This window comes from Copadichromis virginalis, linkage group LG1 (assembly GCF_057382275.1).
Source record: "Copadichromis virginalis isolate Kocher_CV1m ecotype Utaka linkage group LG1, C_Virginalis_male_GT1.1, whole genome shotgun sequence".
NCBI lineage: Eukaryota > Metazoa > Chordata > Actinopteri > Cichliformes > Cichlidae > Copadichromis > Copadichromis virginalis.
The window spans coordinates 41,987,525-42,015,284 of record NC_140618.1 but is presented as its reverse complement, the minus strand read 5'-3'; the positions used below and the strand labels follow the sequence as shown (position 1 = coordinate 42,015,284).

General features: G+C 43.0%; 2 protein-coding genes across 2 annotated transcripts in view; one reads left to right on the top strand and one right to left on the bottom strand.

The window, feature by feature from the left end:
- Positions 1 to 6,713: 6,713 nt before the first annotated feature.
- Positions 6,714 to 20,024, top strand: tollip (toll interacting protein). The gene is made up of 6 exons (XM_085463669.1): positions 6,714 to 7,002; positions 11,098 to 11,247; positions 12,879 to 13,061; positions 18,274 to 18,426; positions 18,797 to 18,881; positions 18,956 to 20,024. The coding sequence occupies exons 1-6, from the start codon at positions 6,970 to 6,972 to the stop codon at positions 19,177 to 19,179; spliced, it is 828 nt and encodes a 275-aa protein (XP_085319795.1). The 5' UTR covers positions 6,714 to 6,969; the 3' UTR covers positions 19,180 to 20,024.
- Positions 20,025 to 20,386: 362 nt separating this feature from the next.
- The window catches only part of LOC146719337 (uncharacterized), a 53,293-nt gene continuing 45,919 nt past the window's right edge, over positions 20,387 to 27,760 (bottom strand). Inside the window, exons 45-57 of the mRNA XM_085462125.1 lie at positions 27,141 to 27,313; positions 26,975 to 27,044; positions 26,672 to 26,787; positions 26,548 to 26,579; positions 26,296 to 26,464; positions 24,177 to 24,272; positions 23,998 to 24,038; positions 22,939 to 23,190; positions 21,736 to 21,837; positions 21,396 to 21,524; positions 21,264 to 21,303; positions 21,053 to 21,170; positions 20,387 to 20,757 (exon numbers count right to left, since the gene is read on the bottom strand). Coding sequence (XP_085318251.1) covers positions 20,556 to 20,757; positions 21,053 to 21,170; positions 21,264 to 21,303; positions 21,396 to 21,524; positions 21,736 to 21,837; positions 22,939 to 23,190; positions 23,998 to 24,038; positions 24,177 to 24,272; positions 26,296 to 26,464; positions 26,548 to 26,579; positions 26,672 to 26,787; positions 26,975 to 27,044; positions 27,141 to 27,313 — 1,540 coding nt within the window. The 3' untranslated portion in view covers positions 20,387 to 20,555. The remainder of the gene's footprint in view (positions 20,758 to 21,052; positions 21,171 to 21,263; positions 21,304 to 21,395; positions 21,525 to 21,735; positions 21,838 to 22,938; positions 23,191 to 23,997; positions 24,039 to 24,176; positions 24,273 to 26,295; positions 26,465 to 26,547; positions 26,580 to 26,671; positions 26,788 to 26,974; positions 27,045 to 27,140; positions 27,314 to 27,760) is intronic.

Below are 27,760 nucleotides of genomic sequence, written 5' to 3'. Positions count from 1 at the left end.
AGATCCAGTGACAGTATGCAGTACAGTGCAGCCATCTGAAAAGAGGTATCAGAGAGGCCAAGGCAGTGCACAAGAGGAATATTGAAGACCACTTAACAACAATTTGCGACAGGTATGGCAGGGAATTTAGCACCTAACAAACTACAAGCCTGGCAAAACCATGATGACTGAGGGCAACATGGCACTTGCGGAGGAGCTGCACAACTTCTTTGCACACTTAGAGGTGAAGGAATCAGAGGCAGCCGTAGCTCAAACATCGAACGGCAGCAGCAGCCCAAGCCTCGTGGTGCAGGAATATGAGGTGAGGTGCACACTGAGGGCTGTGAACGCATGGAGTTTTCTCCAAGCATGACATCCCAGTGTATTTCAGACCCAGCAACACGCTCAGACAGAGACTGGTTCACCCGAAAGACAAAACGCCAAAACACAGACTTAACAATGTGGTGTATGCTGTACAGTGCAGCGAGGAATGCCCAGACCTCTACATCGGAGAGACCAAACAGCCACTTCACAAGCGCATGGCACAACACAGAAGAGCCACCTCCACAGGACAAGACTCAGCAGTCCATCTGCATCTAAAGGTCAAAGGTCACTCTTTCGAGGATGCCAATGTTCACATTTTGGACAGAGAGGACAGATGGTTTGAAAGAGGAGTGAAAGAAGCATCTATGTCCACTGTGGGCGACCATCTTTGAACAGAGGCGGAGTTTACGACACCAACTCTCTGCCATCTATAATCCAGTTTTGAGATCCCTCCCAGACGCCTCTGGCTGATTGGGACCCACGCCCAGTTTCCCACCTTGGCTCAGGCGATTAGAGGATCATCAGGGGGTCCTTTTGTCCCTCTGTGGGGGGAAACTCCCACTAGGTTTATATCTGGGACTCTCCACCATTTGACCTTAGAACTGAAGAAGCTTCTCGGATGAGAGGTGAAACGTCTTCAAGCAACTTAAAGAAGTCCAGACGCTTTTCTTTCCAAGCTCCTTTGACCAGCCTGATTAATATAAATGTCACTGACAGTTGCTAATATATTGGAAAACCAAAATACTTACCACTGAGTTGATGTCTTTCTGTCCAACAGCAGGAGTGCTGGTCCCGATACTCAAAGACTGTCATGGATCGCTGCGTGGCAGGCGGGAGGAGGACCCAATCGCAAGATTCACAAACACGGGGATGAACTCAAAAGCAGCTTTATTGCTGACAGGCAGAACATAGGAAATACAGAACTCAACTAAACTGGGAATCAATAAACTAACACTCGTAGGGAGACACAGGGAATCCACACAGCAATGAGGGAGAACGCGACGCCGAACAGAGGGAGACGCAGACAGAAATACACAGAGGGTTAACGAGGAAAGTGGGAACACACGGGGAACACAGCTGACACAGATAACCATAACGAGACAGGGCGGGGTGAACATAACACTGACGGGAGACGGGCAGAGTCAAACAGGAAGTACAGAGGTTCAGACAGGAGGAGAGAGAGCACGGGGAAAACACAGACATAACGGGCGGGGGAAACATGGAATAAAACATAAGGAGAGACGAGGGCTCACAGATACACAGAGGGGCACACAGGGGGTAAAAACCACGAAGGGAAAACACTTAGGGAACAACACAACAGGGCAACTCAGGAAACAGAACCTAAATAGGGAACAAAATACAAACATACAAGAAAACTAAGAATACTGGGCCAACATGGCCCAGGACCATGACAAAGACAGTAAGAAGCAAGCAGAGGGAGAAAAAACAGAATTTTTTATAAGCTGATTTGATCCTTAATGTCTGTGAAATCATAATAACTTACAACACAGAAGGTCAATGTAGACCCCATACAACCAAATTAGACGAACACAGGGGTGGGCAATTCCAGGCTTCGAGGGCCGGTGTCCTGCAGGTTTTAGATCTCACCTTGGGTCAACACACCTGAATCACATGATTAGTTCATTACCAGGCCTCTGGAGAACTTCAGGACATGTTGAGGAGCTAATTTAGCACTGGCAGATTTTTTCACTTATTTTAAGCTAAAATATCTTGTATTAAGTGAAAAAATCTGCCAGTGGAACAAGTGAAAAATCTCTAGTTTTTCTCTAGTTTCAAGATTCACTGTCTTGAAACAAGTTCCTTTAGCTTACTGAAATGTTGCCCTGTAGCTGATTGTGTCTTATTTTAAGTGTAATGAGATAATTTTGACTAGAAATAAGACAAATATACTTGGTAAGATTTTGAGTTTTTGCAGTGTAAGGGCACCCTCCATCCAAATTTAGATAAGGTGCAGTTTTTTTAAAATTGTGCATGAAGTCGCAGGACTTTGTGATCACGGGTGAGGTGCGCCTGCTGCTTGCGGCACAGGGAGGAGAGGGGCAGGATGACGGGGGATTCTCTGGATGGCTGAAGCGGCATCCAATAACCAACTCGTGAAATAAAACAAAATAAAAACGAACCAACAAACACGAAAACACCAGACATTATGATACACACTTATAATTTGCACTAATGTTTTTTCAAATTCTATACGCGAAAAGAGAGCACGAGAGCCCTCGGTGCGCCTGCTCGCTGCTGTGCTGAAATCAAAGTAAACTTTATTGTCATCTCTGCTATATACTGCTATATTGGGGTCATCTGAAAGCAATTGTCTATGGTGTGAAGATACGAGATGTGCAGCACCTGAAACTACGGATACTGGATGCCTGTGCTGGCATTTCTCCTGCGGTGTTGCTATCAGTGTGTGAAGAGTGGGAGAAGAGGGTTGCATTGACAATCCAACACAATGGGCAGCACATTGAACACATTTTATAAGTGGTCAGAAACTTGTAAATAACTCATGAAAGAATAAAGTTACATTGAAACCAAGCACAGCATTGTTTTTCTTGTGACATTACCAATAAGTCTGATGTGTCACATGGTCCTCTTCCTATTGGAAAAACAAAAGTTGTATCCAAGATGGCCGACTTCTAAATGGCCACCATGGTCACCACCCATCTTGAGGAGTTTGCCCCTCACATATACTAATGTGCCACAAACAGGACTTTAACATATCACCAACCATTCCCATGTTATTACAGTGTATCCATATAAATGGCCCACCCTGTCTGTCTGTCTGTCTGTCTTGCCTATATATATATATGTATATATATATATATATATAGGCAAGAATACCAGAGGCGAAAAACACCAGCTACTGGTAGACAAAACAGTCAGCCGAGACTGCAAGACCAGACTGACCAACCTGTGCACTGCCTGGATTGATTACAAGAAGGCCTATGACTCAATGCCCCACAGCTGGATACTGGAATGCCTAGAATTGTACAAGATCAATGGGACCCTAAGAGCCTTCATCAGGAACTCAATGGGGATGTGGCGTACAACAAATTTCCCACGTGTGGGACTAATAAAGGTTATCTTATCTTAACACTAGAGGCCAACTCCAAGCCCATAGCACAAGTCACCATCAAGTGCGGGATCTACCAAGGAGATGCTCTGTCCCCACTGCTGTTCTGCATAGGCCTGAACCCCCTCAGTGAGATCATTAACAAGACTGGCTACGGATACCGACTATGGAACGGAGCAGTTGTCAGCCACCTCCTGTACATGGATGACATCAAGCTGTATGCCAAGAGTGAACGAGACATCGATTCACTGATCCACACTACCAGGCTATACAGCAATGACATTGGAATGTCGTTCGGACTGGAGAAGTGTAGTCGGATGGTAACAAAGAGAGGGAAGGTAGTCAGAACTGAGGGGATTGAACTACCAGAAGGCAACATTGCAGACATAGAGGACAGTTACAAGTACCTGGGGATCCCGCAGGCAAATGGGAACCATGAAGAGGCCGCTAGAAAGGCTGCAACCACCAAGTACCTGCAGAGGGTCAGGCAAGTCCTGAGGAGTCAGCTGAACGGTAAGAACAAGATCCGGGCCATCAACACCTACGCCCTGCCCGTGATTAGGTACCCTGCTGGGGTAATAGGCTGGCCAAAGGAGGAGATAGAAGCCACTGACATAAAGACAAGAAAGCTCCTTACCATGCATGGAGGGTTTCACCCCAAGTCCAGCACCCTGAGGCTGTACGCTAAGCGGAAGGAAGGGGGCCGGGGACTGGTGAGTGTCAGCACCACAGTCCAGGATGAGACAACGAACATCCAAGAATACATTGGGAAGATGGCCCCAACTGACCGAGTGCTCAGTGAATACCTCAGGCAGCAGAAACCCAAGAAAGAGGAGGGAGACGAGGAACCATCATGGAAGGACAGGCCCCTGCACGGTATGTACCACCGGCAGATAGAGGAGGTGGCTGATATCCAGAAATCCTACCAGTGGCTGGACAAAGCTGGACTGAAAGACAGCACAGAGGCACTAATCATGGCAGCACAAGAACAAGCTCTGAGCACAAGATCCATAGAGGCTGGGGTCTATCACACCAGGCAAGACCCCAGGTGCAGGCTGTGTAAAGATGCCCCAGAGACAATCCAGCACATAACAGCAGGGTGCAAGATGCTAGCAGGCAAGGCATACATGGAACGCCATAACCAAGTGGCCGGCATAGTGTACAGGAACATCTGTGCCGAGTATAACCTGGAAGTCCCGAGGTCAAAATGGGAGATGCCCCCAAGGGTGGTGGAGAATGACCGAGCTAAGATCCTGTGGGACTTCCAGATACAGACGGACAAAATGGTGGTGGCTAACCAACCGGACATAGTGGTGGTAGACAAACAGAAGAAGACGGCCGTAGTGATCGATGTAGCGGTTCCGAATGACAGCAATATCAGGAAGAAGGAACACGAGAAGCTGGAGAAATACCAAGGGCTCAGAGAAGAGCTCGAGAGGATGTGGAGGGTGAAGGTGACGGTGGTCCCCGTGGTAATCGGAGCACTAGGTGCGGTGACTCCCAAGCTAGGCGAGTGGCTCCAGCAGATCCCGGGAACAACATCGGAGATCTCTGTCCAGAAGAGCGCAGTCCTGGGAACAGCTAAGATACTGCGCAGGACCCTCAAGCTCCCAGGCCTCTGGTAGAGGACCCGAGCTTGAAGGATAAACCGCCCGCAGGGGCGTGCTGGGTGTTTTATATATATGGACCGGCTGCTTCCAAATAGAGCCCATTTCATTCATAATGTTATGAATTAAATGGGCTCTAATCAGCTAATCAGAAGGTCGGTGGTTCGACCCCAGGCTGCATCCTGGCTGCATGCCAAATATCCTTGGGCTAAGATACTAACCCCATGTTTGCCTACTGGTGGTGGTCAGAGGGCCTGGTGGCGCCTGTGTCCGGCAGCCTCGCCTCTGTCAGTGCGCCTCAGGGTGGCTGTGGCTACAATGTAGCTTGCTATCGCCAGTGTGTGAATGTGTGTGTGAATGGGTGAATGACTGAATGTAGTGTAAAGCGCTTTGGGGTCCTATGGACTAGAAAAGCGCTATACAAATGCAGGCCATTTACCATTTACCAATGTTATAAATCCAAGCCCATAATGTATTCATGATTTGAATCCTGGGTTGTGCGAAATCCCAGAAATAAACCCTTAACAAAGCAAATCTGTGAACTAAGGTTTAGATTTATAAGGTCATGTTGTGGTGATCCTCGGGTTGTGGGATGGGTGTTCATACTGGAGTGCAAAATTAAAACCAATGGAAAATGGACAAGAAAAGTTCAAAGCCATCAGGTTCTCAGTTTAGAAAAAAGAGAAAAGAAGAGGAGGAGAAACGAGCAAAAGATACAGGTAAGCAGATGTGTCATTGGATAATGGCAGGTCATCTATCCTGAAACAATCAGAATCAGAATCGGAATACTTTATTAATCCCTAAGGAAATTATGTGGGTTACAATTACTCCAAGAAGAAATTGTAGAAATAGCAACAGTAACAGACTAAACTCCAAACAATACATTATGTTACAGATTTTACACATTTAAGAAATAGCACTAATATATACAGATCACTCAATTATAAATATCAAGGATTAACAGAGGTGATTATAAATAAATATCAAGAAAATTTACAAGAATATTACAGAATAGAAAAGAACGTGTATAAAAAGTGTATCTTTTGCAGTGTTTACAGTGCATTAGATGGAGGAGTGGTACAGGGAGATGGCCACGGGCAGGAATGATTTCCTGTGTCGGTCAGTGGTGCTTTTTGGTAATCTCAGTCTCTCACTGGACGTGCTCCTGTGAGTAGCCAAGCCTTCATGGAATGGGTGGGAGGTATTATCCATGATTATCCTTATCTTGGACAACATTCGCCTCTCAGACACCACCCTAACAGAGTCCAGCTCCATCCCCACAACATTACCGGCATTGTGGATCAGTTTATTTAGTCTGTTGGCATCTGTGACCCTCAACCTGCTGCCCCAGCATGCAACAACATAGAGGATAGCACTGGCCACAACAGGGATACAAGAAGATAACATTAATTAGTAGTGATAGTGAAAAAAAAAAATTAGTAGTGATAGTGAAAACTTTTGTTTACGTTTGTTTGCCACTTTCCTTTGTAGCTTACTGAATCTTTTGGACTGTGTTCAGCACAATATTAATTAGTCAGTGTCAATTGTTGATTTGTCCTATTCTCATTGTATGATGAATTATGATGGCTGTTTGTTAGTCGTTTGCTGTTTGTTATTGGGGGGGGGGGGGGGGGGGGGTGCTCGCCCAGGTCGCCAAACAGCCTTGGACCGCCACTGAATGCATTCCATTCATTTGTGGATCAGGTGTGACTCTTCACCTTCTGTAGTAACTGAAAAATCTTGAAGGTGGTTTGGCTAGAGTGGGTCTATTGCCCACTCCAACGCAGTAGGTGGCGGTAAAGCACTGTAACACTGGTTGTCACATGACATATATAAAAAAACAAGCAGGAAGAGGAGGTCTTTCGAAGGGTAAACATCCGTTGTAGTGGACAGTATATGTTGTTTTGTTTTTCAACGCCGCAAGCTTGTGATTTAAGAAAAAATAGAAAATCCCGATAAAGAGGAGACGACATGGCAACTACCATCAGCACCCAGAGGGGACAGGTAGCGACCTCGGTGTTTGTCTAGTTTGTTCGCACTGGCACGCACACAGCTAGGCGTTGCTCTGGATTGTAGTTCTGGTTCATTAAATGATCAAGAAAGAGTTGTACAGCACGGACACTAGCTTAGCATTCAATACCCCTCATTCAAAACGTCGACGAAAGTAATTAACGGATAAGCGTTAGCTTAGGTAGCTAATAGCAACTCAAGGATTAAGCTGCCAGGATAGCAACACTGATGTGTTCCGTGTTACACAACAAACGATAAAGAACAGTTTCACTCCCGTGCTTCAGATCTGGGAAGCTGAATTCCAGTTTCTGTGTTGCTGCTTAGAGGACCCCGGATGTTTTGTGATTACAAAGAGTCAGAAAAAATTAAGCCTTTGATTTGTGGTGAGCTGATCTAATGATTACTCAGAAACCGACTAATTACAAGTTAATGAAGTTCTGAGACTTGAGCAAAACGGTGTTCACGTCCAATATTTTCCACGTGCTAGCATTACGTTAAAATGTTGGAAGAAAGGCTAGATAAACATATTAAAGGCATGGTTTACGTCTTTTAAACTCACAAAATCCTAAAAAGTCCTGCTCTTAGCGACAATAAGTTTCGCATCATTTTCTGTGTTTATTCGGGTAGATGAAGACAAACTGATTCACCCCACTATGTCTTGCAGTTTTTTAATGCTACATTCTTTGCTCCTTCTCTCTTGTACAGTTTCACTCGTGGAAGACAGAAAGTGAGAGATATAGTCGGCTGTAATGACTGGGGAAAAAGACTCATGCTTGAACACTGCTAGCAGCATTTGCACCCACTGAGTGAATTCATTTGGATTGGTCAGAGCAGTAAAAAGATCCGTCATTATATAGTTAGAATTTGTTGGACAAAGTTTTCTGTCTGTAAACCACCACATTGGATTTTAAATCGGACAATATGTGATCAGAATGCATACCTTAAGTTTTAATTCTGGAGTTTTTACCAAAAATTTTGGAATTAATTGTTTAGACAGGTTAAATGGGTCCTGTTGCATTGTTATTACGTGACAAATAAAGCAGCCATGATATCTGAAGTTGATTCAGAGTGAAGAATTTTGTATTCTGTAACTTTTCACTGTAATTGTGAATATGAAACCCAAGAGATGTCAGATGACAGCAAGGAAGGCTGTCACGAGGCTATTATTCAGAACAAACAAACTAAAGCATGTGGTGATGTTTGTGACATCACGCATGTCATTGATTGTCATTCATTGATTGAAAGGATTTTCAACTGTAGTGGTCTAGATAACTACAAAAACTGAGTCTCTCTACAACAAGTGATGGACCTAAGTGTAGCTAACTAAAATTCAGCAGCATCACCAAGATGTCTTCCAAGTGAGCCATACATATAAATCAACACCTCTCAAACAATTTCAACAAAAGTTAAAAAACCCCCAAACCAAACCAAAAAACCAAAAGTCTCATCATGACTCACTTAATTGACTGTAGGTTGTACCTGCTAGTTAGAGTTCAAATTAGCATGCTGATATGTAAAACACGATTAAGTCCACCAACCCTCATTTGAATACGGGTGTCTAAGAATGTAACGTTAACCGAAGTCCTGCTTGTAGACGGGACTCTTGCAGTAACCTAGAAATACCTCTGGGGACTTTTTCGGGTAGTACTTTTGAAGCATTATCTAAATTAACTTACGTTTCTGTCGTCACTAGTACATCACCAGTCAAATAAGATAAAAACTGCTTCAAATATTTATTGACTTTGCCCCAAAATAAGGTTACAGTACCATATTTACCGCACTATAAGGCGCACCAGATTATAAAGCGCACTGTTGAAGACTGGCTCTGTTTTCATACATAAGGCGCATCGTATTATATGACGCATTAAGACAAACAAAACAGTCAGATAACTTGACCTTTATTAAGCTCATTCACAGTAACTCTTAACACTGTTAAGCTGTAACACATTAAATATTGAAAAATACACTTACTTTTTCCAGTACATTCAACTTCCACAATTCCCTCAAACTCTTCACCTTCCGTGTCTGAGTTACGGTAAACAGCTGGGCAATTTCAGCATCAAGCATGCCCGGATCCCTCTCATTATTGTCTGAATCAGTCTTGTTGCTGTTACTTAGCTGTTCAGTGATTATTCCAGCCTTCGTGAAAGCTCGGACGACACTTGAGACTGATGTTTTGTGCATTTTATGTTCAATAAAGGTATTTGTTGTGCCTGAAAATGAACAAATAAATGAATGAATGAATGAATGATACCTTAGCCCAAGCATCCACGATCCATTGGCAGGTAGCGGCGTAACTTGCTCGGCGTTGCCTCCCTGTTTTGGTGAATGTGTGTTCGCCTTCTGTCATCCAATGCTCCCACGCAGCTCGTAATTTAACTTTGAACAACCAATATCTAGTGGTTGGAGTTCTTTGGTTAATCCACCCGGAATGACGGCAAGCTCCGAATTAGTTTGCTTCACTTGGGTTTTGACAGCCTCGGTGAGATGGGCGCGCATGGAGTCGTAGATCAAAAGAGACGGAGATTTGTGGAAAAAGCCACCCGGTCTCTTGACATGAACTCAAACACTCGCTCATCTTCTCCTCGTCCATCCAGCCCTTTGAGTTAGCCTTGACGATGACGCCGGCCGGAAACTTTTCTTTTGGTAAAGTCTTCCTCTTGAAAATGACCATGGGTGGTAGTTTCTGGCCATTAGCTTGGCAGCCCAGAACTACAGTGAAGGATGACTTCTCGTTCCCTGTGGTGCATATAGATACCGTACTGGTCCCTGTTTTCTCAACAGTACGGTTCACGGGGATGTCAAAGGTGAGGAGGACCTCGTCCATGCTAGTGATGTGTTCTGGCCGGATCTTCTTTTCAGTGATCTCATTCTGGCAGTAGGTGCTGAAAATGGCCAACTTTTCTTTGTAATCGTTTGGCAGTTGCTGTGAGATGGTAGTTCTTGTGCGGATTGAGAGATTATGCCTTTTCATCAAACGGAAGCACCAAGAAGGTCCCCCTCGAAAGTCGCTGATCTGCATGTCATGTGCTGCCGCTGTTGCCTTGAGTCGAATAGAGACTGTAGAGACACTTCTGCCTGCTGTTCTCTGTTCAATAACCCACTGTTCAATTTTGTCCTCTAACTGCGGCCATCGCGCCGTGTTCCCTCGGAAACTCCTTTTGGTCTTCTTTACTTGTTTTAGGTCATCTTCTTGCTTCCTCCACTTGCGCACCATCGACTCATTAATGCCGAATTATGTCACAGCTGCTCTATTTCCATTTTCTTCTGCATAACTAATTGCTCGAAGGTTAAAATACGCTTAAATATGCCATTTTGGAGTCGTTATACACACACAACACGGGAATGTTGTGTTGAAGCACAGTACGTATTACTCTGCGAGGCTCCTGGCAACGGTCCTCTAAAAAAAATTTTGACAGATTTTTGAGCACAGTGTGCCACATAAAACCGGTTCAAGGTCAGTAAGCACAAACCAAAATTCATCCATAAGGCGCACCAGATTATAAGGCGCACTGTCGATTTTTGTGAAGATTTAAGGATTTTACGTGCGCCTTATAGTGCGGTAAATACGGTATATATATTTTTCACATTTACATACAAAGACCTGAATGAATATACTCTATAAAGACCTCATAATACTATATTTTCTCAATAGAGCACTTTCCTCTCCTTATTTGTGGTTCTGAGAGATTTCAAAAGTAGAAATGGGGGAGAGCTTCTAGCTTACTTGACCCTCTCCTGTGGAACCAGCTCTGAGTTTGTAGTCAGGGTTGGATCACCCTGCTAGAGTACTTCATTTGTTTTCCACTTGTTCTCCTCTTCGCCTTCATCTTAGTTTCAATAAGCACTTCATTTATCCCATATTTAAGTTATATGGCAATACTACATACTGCATGTCAGTAACTTTTGGTTTCTCTCTTCCATAGATTGTATTTTGTTCTTTTCTCTCTCTCAAAAAATACATACAATGTTAAATAATTTGCATGAATTAGTATCTCTCTTAGTACAGCACCAAGCAATCCTCTCTTCCTCCAGCCCCCTTTATGCTGGTTTTTCTGGGTAAAACTTAAACCAGTTTTTTGCTTTCAGGTGTATATTGGGGAGCTTCCACAGGATTTTCTGCGAATCACTCCCACTCAGCAGCAGCAGCAGGTCCAGCTGGATGCGCAGGCAGCCAGGCAGCTGCAGTATGGAGGCTCCATAAGCACTGTAGGACGACTTAGCATTACAGTGGTCCAGGTGAGCACAGCTTCACTATTAGAAGTACAACTGGATGTCATTTCAGTATTTGTACCATTGTGGATAAAATATACACACCAACAGCTTGTTCTTTTATGTTACACATAAAAGCTTCTTGTTTAGTTTGTTAAGTTCTAAATTTTAACTGAAAAGTCATTATAGCAAAAGTGCCACAGATTCTTTATAACTAGGGATGGGTATTGATAAGATTTTAACGATTCCGATTCCATTTTCAATTCTGTTTAACGATTCGATTCTTTATCGATTCTCTTATCGATTCTTATTTTTAAAAAAGGAGAACACTAAAGTCAATTAGCTTAGAACTTTGTTTTTTATCTTCTCTTTGAACAAGAGACAAATTTAGGAGTAACATGGCCTTACAAACCCAACAGTGAGATCTTAAGAGATCCAGCCTACGGCTCTTCAATGGGGTGTCACAGGGTCCCCAGGAAAAAAAATGTAAATGTAAAATAATAAAATAAATATTCTTCTGTAGCAATAACAAAGTGTAACATAAATTATTCTGTAGCAATTACACAAGAATATCCAGTAATGTCCCTGCCTACAATTAAACACATTCACTTACCAAAGTGAAATCGGGGGCATCTGCTGTGGCAAACGGGTGCAAGCCTTTGACCACAAACTGAGTCACTGCTCGGTGACATTCGTCTATCCTGGCCTGAAAGGAGACGCTACCGGTAGACTGCAGCGAGAACTGCCAGCATCTGAGCCAGACTCTGTCTCATCATGGTCACTAAATGCACAGTAATGGCAGGTTTGTAATAAGGCAGATCGCGCTAACATAATATGCACTGTTGTTGATTATTTACCTGCCGCATTAACGGGAGAGGACGTGCAAACATTACCGCTGCTGCTGGGTTGAGATTCACGAGTCCGGAGCGGAATTAAAAACACGACATTCCTTTAAGGTCATCGCGTGTTTTGTGAGCAAATGCTTTTGCATATTCGTAGTGTTTCCTCCCTTAAATGAAGTATCTACTTTGCAAGTATTGCAAGTTGCCCTGTTGTCATCCGTTCTCGTAAAGTATAACCAAACTTTTGAGCATTTGAGCCGCTGGCGCCGTGTTTCCTGCCGGGTAAATGACGCTCCGCGACGTGGTGACGTCATTCGGGGCGACTGGAATCGTTTGCAAAAATGGCAAACACTTCCAAGGATTTGAAACAGTGGGAACCGGTTCTCAACAAGAACCGGTTTTCGATACCCATCCCTATTTATAACAAACTGTTATTTTTTTGGATCTTCATCCATATTCTATGTGCTAGTTAACAGACAGGTTTATTTTGTTTCCTCCTTGTTGAACTAGTCTAATGCAGAGGTCAGTTCACTAACCCAGTGGTGGCGTGGAAATCTTTTTTGTCTTTCATGTAGTTCATGTTTTATGTCTGAAAAACCTTTTGGTTAAAAAGTTCCTCAGACCCCAGGAAGAGTAGCTTCTGCTATTACAGGAGCTAATGGGGATCTTGATAAACTAAACTAAGTTTTAGTTAGTGTTTATGTTTTTGTGTGTAACTTAGATTAAACACAGGAGTACACGTGCTAGCTATACTGTAATACACAAATCTTAAATTAATCAGTTAATTGAAGCCACCTGTCTTGTTTTATTGTGTAGGCCAAACTGGCTAAAAACTATGGTATGACCCGAATGGATCCATACTGTAGGATCAGACTGGGCTATGCTGTCTATGAGACACCAACTGCTCATAATGGAGCCAAAAACCCACGCTGGAACAAGGTGATCCAGTGCACGGTGCCTCCTGGGGTTGACTCTTTCTACTTGGAGATCTTTGATGAGGTGAGGAGGTCACAGAGCTTCTCTTCTGAATGGTTAGACATGGGCACAGCTTTTCAAAGATTAACTCTATAGGGTCTTCTTCTTTGTTTTCTTCTTTTTTTTCATTTTATCCATTTGTCTGTTTCATTTTAACATTATCATATTGTGCAAGTAAGTGGACTGGTTCTTATATAGCACTTTTCTACTCTACCTGAGTACTCAAAGCGGTTTAAAACATGTTTCTATTCATCCGTTCATAGAAGCACTTTTTTAATCTTAAGTGCTTTGTAACAGTCACACTCTGATGTGGGTGTGACTGTTACAAACTGTTACAAACTGTTACAAACTGTTACATTGGAGGGCAACTTGCGGTTAGTATCTTGCCCAAGGATATTTGCCATGCAGATTGGAGCAGCTAGGGATTAAACCACCAACCTTTCAGGTTAGTAGATGAGCCAAGCATACATACCTGGTATGCTCAGGCTGTTAACCTAGTCTGACCCTGCTTAGCTTCCGAGATCAGATGAGATTGGGCATGCTCAAGGTAGTATGGCCAAAAGCTGTGAAATATGGCAATAACAGAGCTGACAGTCAGAGGAAAAAAACAAAAGGACAGAAAGAAAAAAGAAGCGGGGAGAAAATAGGAGGAATATAAGAAGAAGATGGAACACAATTAGAACAACATAATGGGTCGGGCATCGGTTTAGCTCACTGGAATGAGCAGGGGAGCATATGCAGCAAAGCTGGGAGCGGCCAGACCAGGTTCGAGTCCGACCTGAGACCCTCTGCTGCATGTCTTCCCCTCTCTCTTTCCCTCATTGTCCCTATCAAACCTAAAGCCATATATATATATATATATATATATATATATATATAAGATCAAAGTAGCACGGAGGGAGGTTAGCCAACTAACGGAGTTGCAGCAAGGTGCGACAAATAAGGTGCCTAAGAAATACAGCAAGCTGTCCATACCTGAGGCCTTGGAAACTGCCAAGCAAAGACTCACAGCCTTGGCCAGCCGCTTGAGGAGTTACACCAGAGAGATAGAAGGCAGGAGAATAAACCAGCTGTTCTCCACAGAACCAGCAAAGGTGTACTCTCAGTGGCAAGGGAACAATAAGAGAACAGCACCACCAAGGCTGGAGACGGAGCAATACTGGAAGAGCATATGGGAGAAGGATGCAACCCATAACGGCAATGCTCAGTGGCTAGAGGATCTGAGGGCAGACCACAGCGACCTCCCTGAACAGGGTCCAGTAACCATCACAGTGGCAGATATCCAAGAAAGGGTCTCCAGTATGAAGAGTTGGACAGCACCAGGGCCCGACATGGTTCACGCCTACTGGCTGAAGAAGCTGACTGCACTCCACGAGCGTCTGGCAGCACAAATGAACCAGCTGCTAGTTAACGAGAGACACCCGGAATGGCTAACCGAAGGCCGGACGGTCCTGATCCCCAAGGACCCCAAGAAGGGACCGGTCCCCTCCAACTACCGACCAATAACCTGCCTCAGTACTACATGGAAGCTCCTGTCAGGCATCATATCGGCTAAGATGAACAGGCACATGGGTCAATACATGAGCGGGACACAGAAAGGAATTGGCAAGAATACCAGAGGCGCAAAACACCAGCTACTGGTAGACAGAACAGTCAGCCGAGACTGCAAGACCAGACTGACCAACCTGTGCACTGCCTGGATTGATTACAAGAAGGCCTATGACTCAATGCCCCACAGCTGGATACTGGAATGCCTAGAATTGTACAAGATCAATGGGACCCTAAGAGCCTTCATCAGGAACTCAATGGGGATGTGGCGTACAACACTAGAGGCCAACTCCAAGCCCATAGCACAAGTCACCATCAAGTGCGGGATCTACCAAGGAGATGCTCTGTCCCCACTGCTGTTCTGCATAGGCCTGAACCCCCTCAGTGAGATCATTAACAAGACTGGCTACGGATACCGACTACGGAACGGAGCAGTTGTCAGCCACCTCCTGTACATGGATGACATCAAGCTGTATGCCAAGAGTGAACGAGACATCGATTCACTGATCCACACTACCAGGCTATACAGCAATGACATTGGAATGTCGTTCGGACTGGAGAAGTGTAGTCGGATGGTAACAAAGAGAGGGAAGGTAGTCAGAACTGAGGGGATTGAACTACCAGAAGGCAACATTGCAGACATAGAGGACAGTTACAAGTACCTGGGGATCCCGCAGGCAAATGGGAACCATGAAGAGGCCGCTAGAAAAGCTGCAACCACCAAGTACCTGCAGAGGGTCAGGCAAGTCCTGAGGAGTCAGCTGAACGGTAAGAACAAGATCCGGGGCATCAACACGCACGCCCTGCCCGTGATCAGGTACCCTGCTGGGGTAATAGGCTGGCCAAAGGAGGAGATAGAAGCCACTGACATAAAGACAAGAAAGCTCCTTACCATGCATGGAGGGTTTCACCCCAAGTCCAGCACCCTGAGGCTGTACGCTAAGCGGAAGGAAGGGGGCCGGGGACTGGTGAGTGTCAGCACCACAGTCCAGGATGAGACAACGAACATCCAAGAATACATTGGGAAGATGGCCCCAACTGACCGAGTGCTCAGTGAATACCTCAGGCAGCAGAAACCCAAGAAAGAGGAGGGAGACGAGGAACCATCATGGAAGGACAGGCCCCTGCACGGTATGTACCACCGGCAGATAGAGGAGGTGGCTGATATCCAGAAATCCTACCAGTGGCTGGACAAAGCTGGACTGAAAGACAGCACAGAGGCACTAATCATGGCAGCACAAGAACAAGCTCTGAGCACAAGATCCATAGAGGCTGGGGTCTATCACACCAGGCAAGACCCCAGGTGCAGTCTGTGTAAAGATGCCCCAGAGACAATCCAGCACATAACAGCAGGGTGCAAGATGCTAGCAGGCAAGGCATACATGGAACGCCATAACCAAGTGGCCGGCATAGTGTACAGGAACATCTGTGCCGAGTATAACCTGGAAGTCCCGAGGTCAAAATGGGAGATGCCCCCAAGGGTGGTGAAGAATGACCGAGCTAAGATCCTGTGGGACTTCCAGATACAGACGGACAAAATGGTGGTGGCTAACCAACCGGACATAGTGGTGGTAGACAAACAGAAGAAGACGGCCGTAGTGATCGATGTAGCGGTTCCGAATGACAGCAATATCAGGAAGAAGGAACACGAGAAGCTGGAGAAATACCAAGGGCTCAGAGAAGAGCTCGAGAGGATGTGGAGGGTGAAGGTAACGGTGGTCCCCGTGGTAATCGGAGCACTAGGTGCGGTGACTCCCAAGCTAGGCGAGTGGCTCCAGCAGATCCCAGGAACAACATCGGAGATCTCTGTCCAGAAGAGCGCAGTCCTGGGAACAGCTAAGATACTGCGCAGGACCCTCAAGCTCCCAGGCCTCTGGTAGAGGACCCGAGCTTGAAGGATAAACCGCCCGCAGGGGCGTGCTGGGTGTTTTACTTTTTTTATAAGAAAAACATAATAGGTCATCCACTGGTGCACCTGTACGGTATCATCCAAAAAACAAACTGCATTTGTAAGAGAAAATCCAATGCAATGCGATTTAAAAACAGCTACTTCAACATCCTCCAATAAAGCACAGTACTATACAAAATATGCAAGAAAACTCTTCCTTCTAAAGGTGAAAGAAATTGTTTGTCTTTTACCACTTGGAGGCAGAAACACATTGTTGAGTACGAGCAGGCTACAAAGGTGGAGGTTAGCAGTTGGTAATGTGCTAGCCAAGTAAACACAGCTCTGTGGAGGTTACAGGAATACTCCTCTAGCTCTACGTATGTCAGGGGGGTGAAATGGTGGATGGAAATTACTTTTGAATAACCCTAATATTTTTTTCAGTTTTATTATGTGACAGTATTGTGAACGCTACTAAAAAGTTACAAGGTTATTTGTTAAGCAGTAATTTTTTTACTTAAGATTTCCAGGGGAAAACTATCTGGACTGCTTTTATGCTTAGATTTTATTTGCATAGTATTCCTGGACATAATGCCGTGTCAGTGCTATTACAATTCTCCTAGCTCCTTGTTTCTGTAGTTTCACCCTTCAAATGAGGAAATGTGTTGTCAAGGATGGACAAAGTAAATGAAACTACAGTTGAAACTATGTTTTCTTACATTCTGTCTCTATCAACAGTGCATATTTATTGATGATATAGGGTGTAATCATAAGGTTCAGGGAAAAGGCCTACAAAATCTAAAGATCCTGTTCTAATGCGCCTCTGGACCATCTTCAGCATGACTCTTACCTTTTAGATCTCTCGGGGGAAGTCCTGTTATGTCCCTTTGTACTTGTTCTTGTACTTCTTTTTTTGTTCTTCTGAAATACGTGCTGGATGTTCTCCAAACTGCTTGGCACTAACAAGAGACCCCACTCTCACCGCCAGTTATGATCCATTATCTCAAAATGTAGTCAATTTGAAACAGAAGTTGAAAGTTTATCTGCTTGAGGTTGAGGTCTATGGTGAAATTACATCAGCTCATCAGTGACTGGCAGTTTTTCTTTTAATTAATTAATTTTTTAACGATGGCTGCCCCTCACTGAGCCTAGTTCTGCTGGAGGTTTCTTTGTGTTAAAAGGGAGTTTTTCCTTCACCAAGGAAAAACCAAGTGCTCGCTCATAAGCGGTTGTCTAGTCGTTGGGTTTTCTTGTAGGGTCTTTACCTTACAGCAGGGGTGCCCAATCCCGGTCCTCGAGAGCTACCGTCCTGCAGCTTTTAGATGCATCCTTGTTCCCACACACCTGAATCAAATGAATGGCTTGTTATCAGGCCTTTGCCAAACACGATGGCATGCTGAAGAGGTAATCAAACCATTTGATTCAGCTGTGTTGGAGTAGGGATGCATCTAAAAGCTGCAGGATAGTAGCTCTCGAGGACTGGGATTGGGCAGCCCTGCCTTACAGTATAAGGTGCCTTAAACTGTTGTTGATATTTGGTGCCAAACAAGCTTGAAGGAGAGACGGCTAAATTTAAATCAGGCAAGCTGTTTGTTATGGGCCTCTTCCCAGAACGTTTTGGTCACATCTTATATTCTGAGCTGAACTGTTGTGTGAATTGTTTTCATACTCTGGTAATTTCCTTGTCTTAAAGCCTTACAAATGAAGAAACCGTTGAATTTGAACTCTGCTGTTAATGATCCAGCAGTATACATTTGCATTTATCCACTGACCTGATAATTGTTTCCATGTGTTGATGTACAGAGAGCATTTTCTATGGATGACAGGATAGCATGGACACATGTCACCATCCCTGAAGGCCTAAGGGAGGGCAGAGTGGTGGATGAGTGGTTCAGCCTGAGTGGACGGCAGGGTGACGACAAGGAGGGCATGATCAACCTGGTTATGTCTTTTGCTGTGAGGACATTTACACGCACCCTTCATCAGATAAGATGGAAAGTGCATCACACATCTGTGTGTTAAATCACAGATTGAGTTTTGGTTATGCTGTTACTATGGATCCACAGTCGGTTTATTATTCCCGGAAGTATTTGGACAATGACAAAGTATCCATAAATTGTTTTGTATAGTGTAACAAAACTAATCTTGAAAGCTTGGAACATGATAGCCTGTAATATCTATTATTCATTTTGATTTAGTTTTAAGGAAAAGGCTTTCAAAATGATCAAGTGTTGCTTCACTGTCAGGAAATATCTTGAAAACCATCTTTCATTTCTGTTTCATTTATTTCCATGAAGTGAAATTGTTAACCCTGTCTTTGTGCCAGTCTTTACCAGCAGGAATGATGACTCAGCCTGTCGTCTTTATGCCATCTGTATATCAACAAGGAGTAGGATACGTGCCCATCACAGGTCAGTCAGTGAAACCTTGTATCTAATAAGTTAAAAGCTGGTTCTTGTATAAGCAGTGTCATCTGTGTTCCTAGGAGTTCCTGCGGTCTACAACCAGGGCATGATGCCTATGGCAGTGCCAACTACCATGCCAGCAATTGGGAACCAGGGCCTACCATGCACTGAGCAGGACCTTAAGGCTCTGCAGGACATGTTCCCCAACCTGGATAAAGAGGTGGTTCGCACTGTACTGGACGCACAGCAAGGCAACAAGGATGCTGCCATCAACTCTCTGCTGCAGATGGCTGAGGAGCTCTAACTATACAAGACAGTCTGATACCAGACATGCTAACAGATGCATGCATTCACAGTGAAAGTAGTCTATATACAGAGCTCCACCCCTTCTCTTATAGACATGTTTATAGTCCTCCCACAGTAATATACTCTCACACACTGCAGCAGCAGCCGAGTTCCCAAAAGAGCTTTGTTTCCAGTTCAAATAAGGTCCCTAGAGCTTAAACACAACTCTGCTCCCAAGTTCTGACAGTCATTTTGGTATAGCCACTCAGTGGGTGTTCTACCCTCTAATCACAGGATTGGATTTTCACAGTGCACCAAATATTTCTGTTGATGCTTTTGTAAACAGTTTGTTTTGCACCTGCCATAACTGCAGCAAATCACAACCTCCTGTATTATTGGTATCTGTAAAGTGTGTAGTGCATTTCAAATTATTCATTGTGTATATATAGAGAAATGTATGCAGTAATAATAATGAGTGAATGACTACCCTGGTTAGAAGAACTCTTTTGTCCACTGTGAGTCATTTCTAACAAAGTTAATATAGGTTTACCATCACTAAGTCAGGACATGAAGGTTTTATGTGCAGTTACCTTCCAAATGAGTTTGAAGATGTCACTTTGCTACTGATATCTGAATGGAGGACAACAGTATGACATCTGCAGAGGTTTTAAGACCCACAATGCTCCTTGGTGACTGTATATTCTAATCTTAAGTCTTCTATTCACACCTGTAACCTGCCAACATTTTGTCTGCCAAAGTTCTTCTCCATGAGACTGTCAGTCTGCAAAACTCTTAATGTTGAAAGTGCAGTGGTGTCATGTGATTCTGTTATCTCAGTGTAATACACATCTTTCAGTCCAGGAACTTTGGTATTCCATTGGTGTTTACTGATTTCAGAATATTCAGAATATTTATGATTCAGCATGAATTGCAGTCACATGTCACTAGACAAGAACAAGTAGTGCACATGTTTTTGCTACCTATGAAGCGCCTTGAGGCGACCTTTGTTGTGATTCGGCGCTATATAAATAAAATTGAATTGAATTGAATGTTTTTAAGTGAGAAGGTGATTTAGAAGCCAGCCGATAGCAGATGTAATGGAAATGGAATATAACATTTCTGTAAGATTGTTCCCTTCGCAATGTCAAATTTGTCTTCAAAAAGTCTTAAACCTCCATGTTTTTCAAACTTTTATGTTCAATCCCCACAAAGACTTGGTGTAAATGTTCATGTTGCAGAAAGACTTTAATGTTCATCACCAAGAAAAGACAGTTTACATCACAGTGGTATGTTGTGATACAGAAAAGGAGCATTTGTTTAACCAGAGATAAGAAAATGAGGCACACTCAGTGTCGAGGTGGTCGAGCCATTGTAAAGCATTTAAGTTACTGATGATCAGCGTCTCCTGCGGCGCTGTGGTTTGGGCGTTGTCCCTTCCACGCATTCTGTTTTGCTGCACTGGCATGACTGAACCATGGTGTAGCTGTGCTGCAGCTTAGACCCATCAGCACAGGTAAGCTCCACCTGCTCCACACTTGTGGTGGCTTCTTGGCAGCACTCGCAATTGTGTACCATTGTGTTGGCTTCCATAGAGTACCTGAACACACACAGAGAAAGACCAGTTAATGAAGTCTGCACTAGTTACAGTAACTAATCAACAGAAAAATCTGAATGTTCTGTACAATGCCTAATCCTGAGTGGGTGATGTTTAAAGATGATCATTACTTTATTGTTGCACTCATATATACTAGTTCTTATTCATTATTCATGAGTTTGCCTACAGCAGATAAATAATAGTGTATTCTTTGGTATGCAATGAAAACAGTGAACATGTAGCAGCCAGTTAAGGGAAATGAAGGCGCTCTCGGTTAAATTTCAAATAATAGACTCACATGGAGAAACTGTCACAGTGTCCAGCGCAATATGTGATGTTAACTGGCTGTGCGCTCTTGCAGTTGTTCAGTTCAAGGATTCTCTGCTCCTTCTGGGTCTTACACAGACTTATATTGCCTGGAACATATAACAACAGTTGCACACTCACGTGAGGCACATTTTTAAACTTTGTTCTTAACATGTATTTAGTTATTTAGTTTGATGGCTTACAGGTTGGGCAGCACCCACTGGCATCTGTTGTTTCAGTGCCCTGGAGGAGGAAGACATTTCATGTTGTGTGAAATATTCAGCAGTAAAATGCAAAATCCACCAATCTGATCTGTAAAAGTCTAATAAACTCACAGGTTCACAGTCCAAGGGGTTAAAGGGAGGACAAGTAGCCTTGGTTTCCTTGGTAACAAGCTGTCCGTTGAGCTTCTCACAGGTATATTGCACACATTTGTCATTAGGAGGTGTGTAAGAGCTGTTGACCTGTAAAACCATGTAAAACAGCAATTCTGGCTCAAAACACAGGGTACCTGTGTGTCATCTCATTTCAAAAAGACTTTTTTGGCTTTGAATTTATAAGCTTTTGTTTTTTAGGTCCTAAATTGCTGATTAGTTTTTAAGAACGAAAAAGAAAGGAGTCCTGCTGTGGTGCTTCTAATGCTAGCATTTATTCGCTGTTGGCTGCAGTACTGACCTCAATAACATGCACCGTCACGTTGTCAGGTGTGGTGAAAATACAGTCCATCTGAACACATGTTCCACAACACTTTCCTGGTTCAGTCTGATATTCATAACCCTGCGAAAGAGTGAGATATGAAGAGTGAGAGAGCTTTGTAAGGAAAGAAGTATGTGTGTGTTTGTGTAGACCTGGGGATGCTGGAATATGCTTCACTGTGGCTGAATTAAAACATGTCTGCATGTGAAGGACCACTTATCACAAATGCTTGAATACAGTTGTTGCTAAGGGGGCACAGCCAGTTAGTAGGTTGAAGGGCCAATGACTTTTTAGCATCGTCAGGCATTCTTTTCTTTTCATTATTGAAAAACTGTATTTAATATTTACTTAAGTTATTTTTATCTAATTTAAAAATGTATTTGACTACCTTAAACATCTAAGTGTGACAAGTATGTAAAAACCTAAGAAATCAGTAAAGGGCTAAAAAGGTTTCATCATTACTATTTGCACAACAAAATGAAAGAAGAAAGCCAGTATATAAAGGATAAGTTAAACACTTATGTACTTAGAGGCTAACTTATTTGTTAATGATGCCTTCATAAAGTTCTTAAAGAGTAGCGTTTCAAAATCCACAGTGCTTAATAACATTTAGTTCATTATCTGAAACGTACTTTTAATTCTTCTCTCACCTTAAAGGTATAAAGGCCAACTTTCTATTGGACGGCTCCACCTCATTAAGAAAACATTTGAACAACAGACGGGTGGTGTTTCTATGTGCCCAGTAAACGTTGTGCACCTGAGTGATATTAGTGATATCCAATGTCAGTGACATCATAGCGAGTTACTACTAAAATAAATAGCAGAAATGCTGTTTAGAGAAGTCTGAAGGATTGCGTGTGCATACATATGTGGCCTCATTATTTGAAGCTACAGTTGTGTTTAATGTAACATAGCAACACCATTTCAGCAATGAACATTATTTTCTATTGCAGAAAATAAGAATAGCTCTGCTTCAGTGTTTTGTTTTGGAGTTTTTTTAACCAAGTTTCACAAAGCTGTTCATTTCAATTCACATCTAAGGTTCTAGTTTTTTGGTGCTATTGTTCTGGACCTTATACTGCGATTTGCTCAGGCTGGCTTGCTGGTGTGAAGTGTGGGGCGATGATTCCTCTTTATGATGTAATGAATGTGTCGTGCGAGTTGGCATGTGAATGAGCTTACAGCAGAACAGTTTTCGTTGCAGACGACAGGTTTGCAGATAACGATGTTCAGCTTGGTGACAGGATCCATTTCGGGGCCACAGTAACATTCCTGGCAGGGCCCGGGTGTAAACGACTCTGACGTTGTTGATATTTCTCCAGCTCCTGATGGTGTTGTTGTTGTTACTGATGCTTGTTCTACAATTGATTGTGCTTCTGGTGCTTCCAGCGGGGGTTCTGATAGTGTGTCTGGTGTTGGGATCTTGGTACCAGGCTAAAGAATTGTATGTTATATATTATATTAATTGCTTCAAGGAATATTTCATACCTCTATATCTATTTTAAGCCTTATCGTAATGATGAGTATAAAACAAAGTTCAGCACAGAGAGAGTTAGCTGGCTTGACAAAATCTAAAACACCAGTCAAAGATAACATATATAAGGGGGTGTTTTACATGTCAACTGAGCACTCCCTAGTCCAATCAAAGATCGTATCAGTGAAGTGAGTAATAGAGATCTATAAAGAACATAAAAATTGACATAAAAAAAACACTTTTCCAACAAATAGGAGAGACTGGTGATTTCATCGCCACAAGTGCGGTAAAATTAACTCAAGCTATAAGCACTTCATGCGGTCTCCGTGCTGCTGTTTATTTCTACCTGCACATTAGAACCCTATCACTTTGAACTGCAGGGCTGAATACACGTTAAAGCTACTTGGTGTGTTCAGCTGTGACACTCTTCCATGTGAAGTTTTGCCTACAAATGTAACTGATTTACTTGCTTTCCAATAGCTGCGATTGAAATGAAGACCTAACCATCCATCTGAATACATACATTCCAGCGAAAGAGCCTCACACAATTTTCACTGTTGTAACTTTACAGCTGGGCTTCATTCAGTTTTCAGTCAGGCACAGTTTAAAAAGTTGAATATACTGATGTAAGTCATACATACATCAAGTGCAGGATGCTGCAGTATGCTGCACTTTGTTATGTGTATAATTCAGGACAACAGATGGTTCTTGTTTAGTGTATTAGGGAAAACCACTTCTTGTTTCCAGAGTTTGAACTGTGTGCTTACCTTGTATTCAGTCATGTTATAGACACATACACCTTTAGGAACTGCAGACACAAAGAGACATGGGTTTAGTTAACATTCACACATATGCATTGATGATCTGTTGTAGTTTACATTGTACTAGACTCCATCCATTTATTCATTCACTTCCATTCACAGGCTGATGGATTAGAGTGACATACCACAGTTGTAGGATAGACAACAGGTGCCATTGGTAATGCTCAGTTGGAAGCCCAGCAAGCACGTGGGAGGAGGAGGACACAGGTTTACGTTGCATTCTGTTGCAAAAGGAACGAGAACTTGTCAGAATGTGATGATGAAGATTTGCACAACTTTCCATTTGATAACAATAACTTGAAGAACCAGGAAAGCAACTGTTTACATGATTTAGTACAAGCTGGGAAGGGACTTTGCTGAGCCAAGCTCTCTTTTAATTTAATTCAATGAAATGAAATTACATTTTATTTATATAGCTCCAAAACACAAAAACAGTTGCCCCAGGGCACTTTATGTTGCAAGGGTAAGACTTTACAATATTGCAAGGTCTTACCCCAACAGTCAGATAACCCCTATGAGCAAGCACTTTGCTGACAGTGGGAGGAAAAACTTCCTTTTAACAGGAAGAAGAACCAGCCTCAGGGAAGGGCTTATATCTGCTGTGACTAGCTGCGGGTGAGAGGAGAAAGACAGGACCAAACACAAGCTGTACAAGAGACCCAAAGATTAATAATAACTAATGATTAAATGTAAAGTGGTGTATGAAAGTGTATACCTTCCATTTAACTTTTAAATATCTTACGAACAACAAGTAAGCCAGCAGTCTGAGAGTGAAGGACTGTGTTGACCTGTATTGACCTTAGTACTGTGACCTCAGTACAGTACCTTGGTACTGTGAGGTCCACACATACTCATATGTGCCATTGCCAGAAGGTTGGTTGTGTATTCCAGCACAGTGGAAGGGCTGGACAGGGCCATAGAAGGTCCTTAACCCACGAGTAGGACCGGTATCTTCTACTCAAGACTTATGATGACACCCGGACTGCCGGACTAGCATTGGGATGAAATCCTTGGATCTATTATCAGACCCTGGTGCACAACGATGAACAGGCTCATGTGGATGCAGATAGTTCCTCAAGGATAAAGGAATTAATATCATTGAATGGCTTCTAGGATTACCTGACTAAGTCCCATATAACGCCTCTACAACATTACGCTTTGGTCCATCCAACACCACCAGGTTGCACTTTAGACTGTCCAAGAACTCAGTTATACCCTAATACAGACCTGGGAGGAGTCCCTCAGGACACAGTCGGTGATCCACTACCCTGCACCGTTAAGTGCTTGGCATTTCCCATCATGGTGTCCCCCAGGAGATCCCACAGGAGACCATCTATATATCTGACATTGCCAGATTTAAGCACATGGGCAAACAACTAAATATCATTTTGAGTTGCTGCTAAGAAATTTTACAAAATGGACTAGCCTGCCACATATTTTTTTCACTTTGATTTTTGGGGTGTCTTTGAATTAAGCCCTATGTAGGTTGATAATCTCCATTTTCATCAAATAATATGACACACTTTTAGTCCTAGAACATTCATCTATATCAGTTGAGAAAAGCAGCGTGATCGTTGTCCCTGAGATCTGATGTTTGTTCCAAAACATTGTAATCAACAGATTAATGTGAATGTAGTCTTTTTTTTTCTAAACAACCATGTGATGATTTCAAAGAACAGCAATAAGTACATTGGCACAAGCTCTACCGATCTTGATTTTTCTGTGATTTTGAGTTTTCGTTTTCATTATTATTCACTGACTGAGATGGAGATTTCAATCACACAGAACCAAGCTGCCTCTGAAAAGCAAACAGAAATGCAAATGTGCATATTTTCCATTAAGCTAAATAACTACGTTATGAATGTGCCAGGCATGAGACTACCTCCAGGTGTTATCTGGCATATTAGGCTCAGAAGGTGGAGTGGGTTGTCCACGAACCAGAAGGTTGTTGGATTGATACCTTACTCTTCTAGTTTGAGTATTCAAGTATCCTAAGTTGCCGCTGATGCATCCAATGGAGTGTGTGTGTAAATGTCAGAAAGCACAGAGGGATGAAAGTGCTGCGTGAATAATGTCTGTGATCGACTGGACGAGTCTTGTAACAAAAACGCTTTGAGATGAAATTTGAGCATAAAGACAGTACTAGTCCCAGGAAAGGCAATTTTCATCAGTGTCAGTCATCCATTTGTGTGATATCAACGGCAAGACATTGTTTAAAGCTAGTTCAAAGACACTAAAACTGACCACATGACTGTGTTGTGCAGCAGTTCACTGTATTGTTGACCAGTTGCTGGCCAGGCTCGCTGCAGTTAGGACTTTGTACAGACTGGCACTGAACAGGCTCACACTGGACGCTCATGGAGTCCTTGTCACAAACACAGGTTTGACAGTCACTTGTCCAAGTCTCGCCCAGCTGTTTAAAAGAAACACACCGATTCAGATTCACACATCTTATTCATTGTTAAGAAGGCATGAACATAAGAGCAGAGTTCTCACCTGTTTGGGTTTTCCATCAGGTCCAACACAGGCTGAAAGGCAATCACAGACAGTAGCAGGTGATGTTTGGGAGAAAAATATTTCAAAGCCCAGCAAAATAGCGTTCTGCAGAATCTGGTCTTACCACAGGTGTCAACACATATGTCATGTACTGTGTTGAATAATGTGGTACCATGAGGACAGAAACAACCTTCCTTAGTGTTGTTACTGGATGCCACTGTTTGGTATGCCGTGTTGTATCTGATGAGAGAAAATGAATTAGCCCATCAAAAATAGAGATTGGGCTAATCTTGATTAAAAATATATATATATTTAATTAATCCTACTATCAAAATATTCCATATCCCCCCCAGAAAATACACATCACTAAATTCATCAGGGTCATTAAACAAACAAAAGTTCTTCACACTGATATGGTTTACGCTACCCGTTGTTGCATGTAGGCTCTACGGATGGACCACAGGGCATGTACACTTTGTTGGTTGGACACTTGTGCTCTGAAAGATGGAAGTATGTTAAGAGCACATTGTTCAGAACTGCAAAAACCAAATAACCAAAAAATCAACTGTATGGATATAATATGTATATCTCACCACAGAGCCCATTGGTAGCATTTCTCCAATCGATACAGATTCCTTCATTAGAACATTCAGTGGCATAAGCCTCCAGACTGCAGCAGCTGTTTTTGCCAAGATTGCAAGTGTCAAAGACACATGATGTCACAAATGGTCCTGGAGGTACAACTTTGTGGCATGGTGCAAATAAACTAGAAGACATACAAGCCAGAGTGTATCAGGAAAATGATTATTCACAAAATGTGTACAAACATTCATACATCATATAATGACTAAAAACGTCCATATATGTAATAGGCCAGTTACTTGTCTCAGTGCTATCGCTTAGCTTATAAACTTCGTACAAAAAGTGAAGAAACTAGTGTTCGGTCAATTATTTCTTTGTTTTTGTTTTTGGTAAAAGGACTGGATAGTGCTTTTACCAAAACAAAAACAAAATTGGTGAGTGGGATGGACAGTGCTTGTCTACTCTACCTAAGCACTCGTGCCTCATAATGTACAACACCCCTCATCCAGACAAGCACTTTTCTTCCTATGTGTGTTAAGTGTTTTCAATCTAACATTCACATGGATCTGATGGATGCATCAGTGAGCAACTTGAGGTCAATATCTTACCCGAGGATATTTGGCATAGAGAC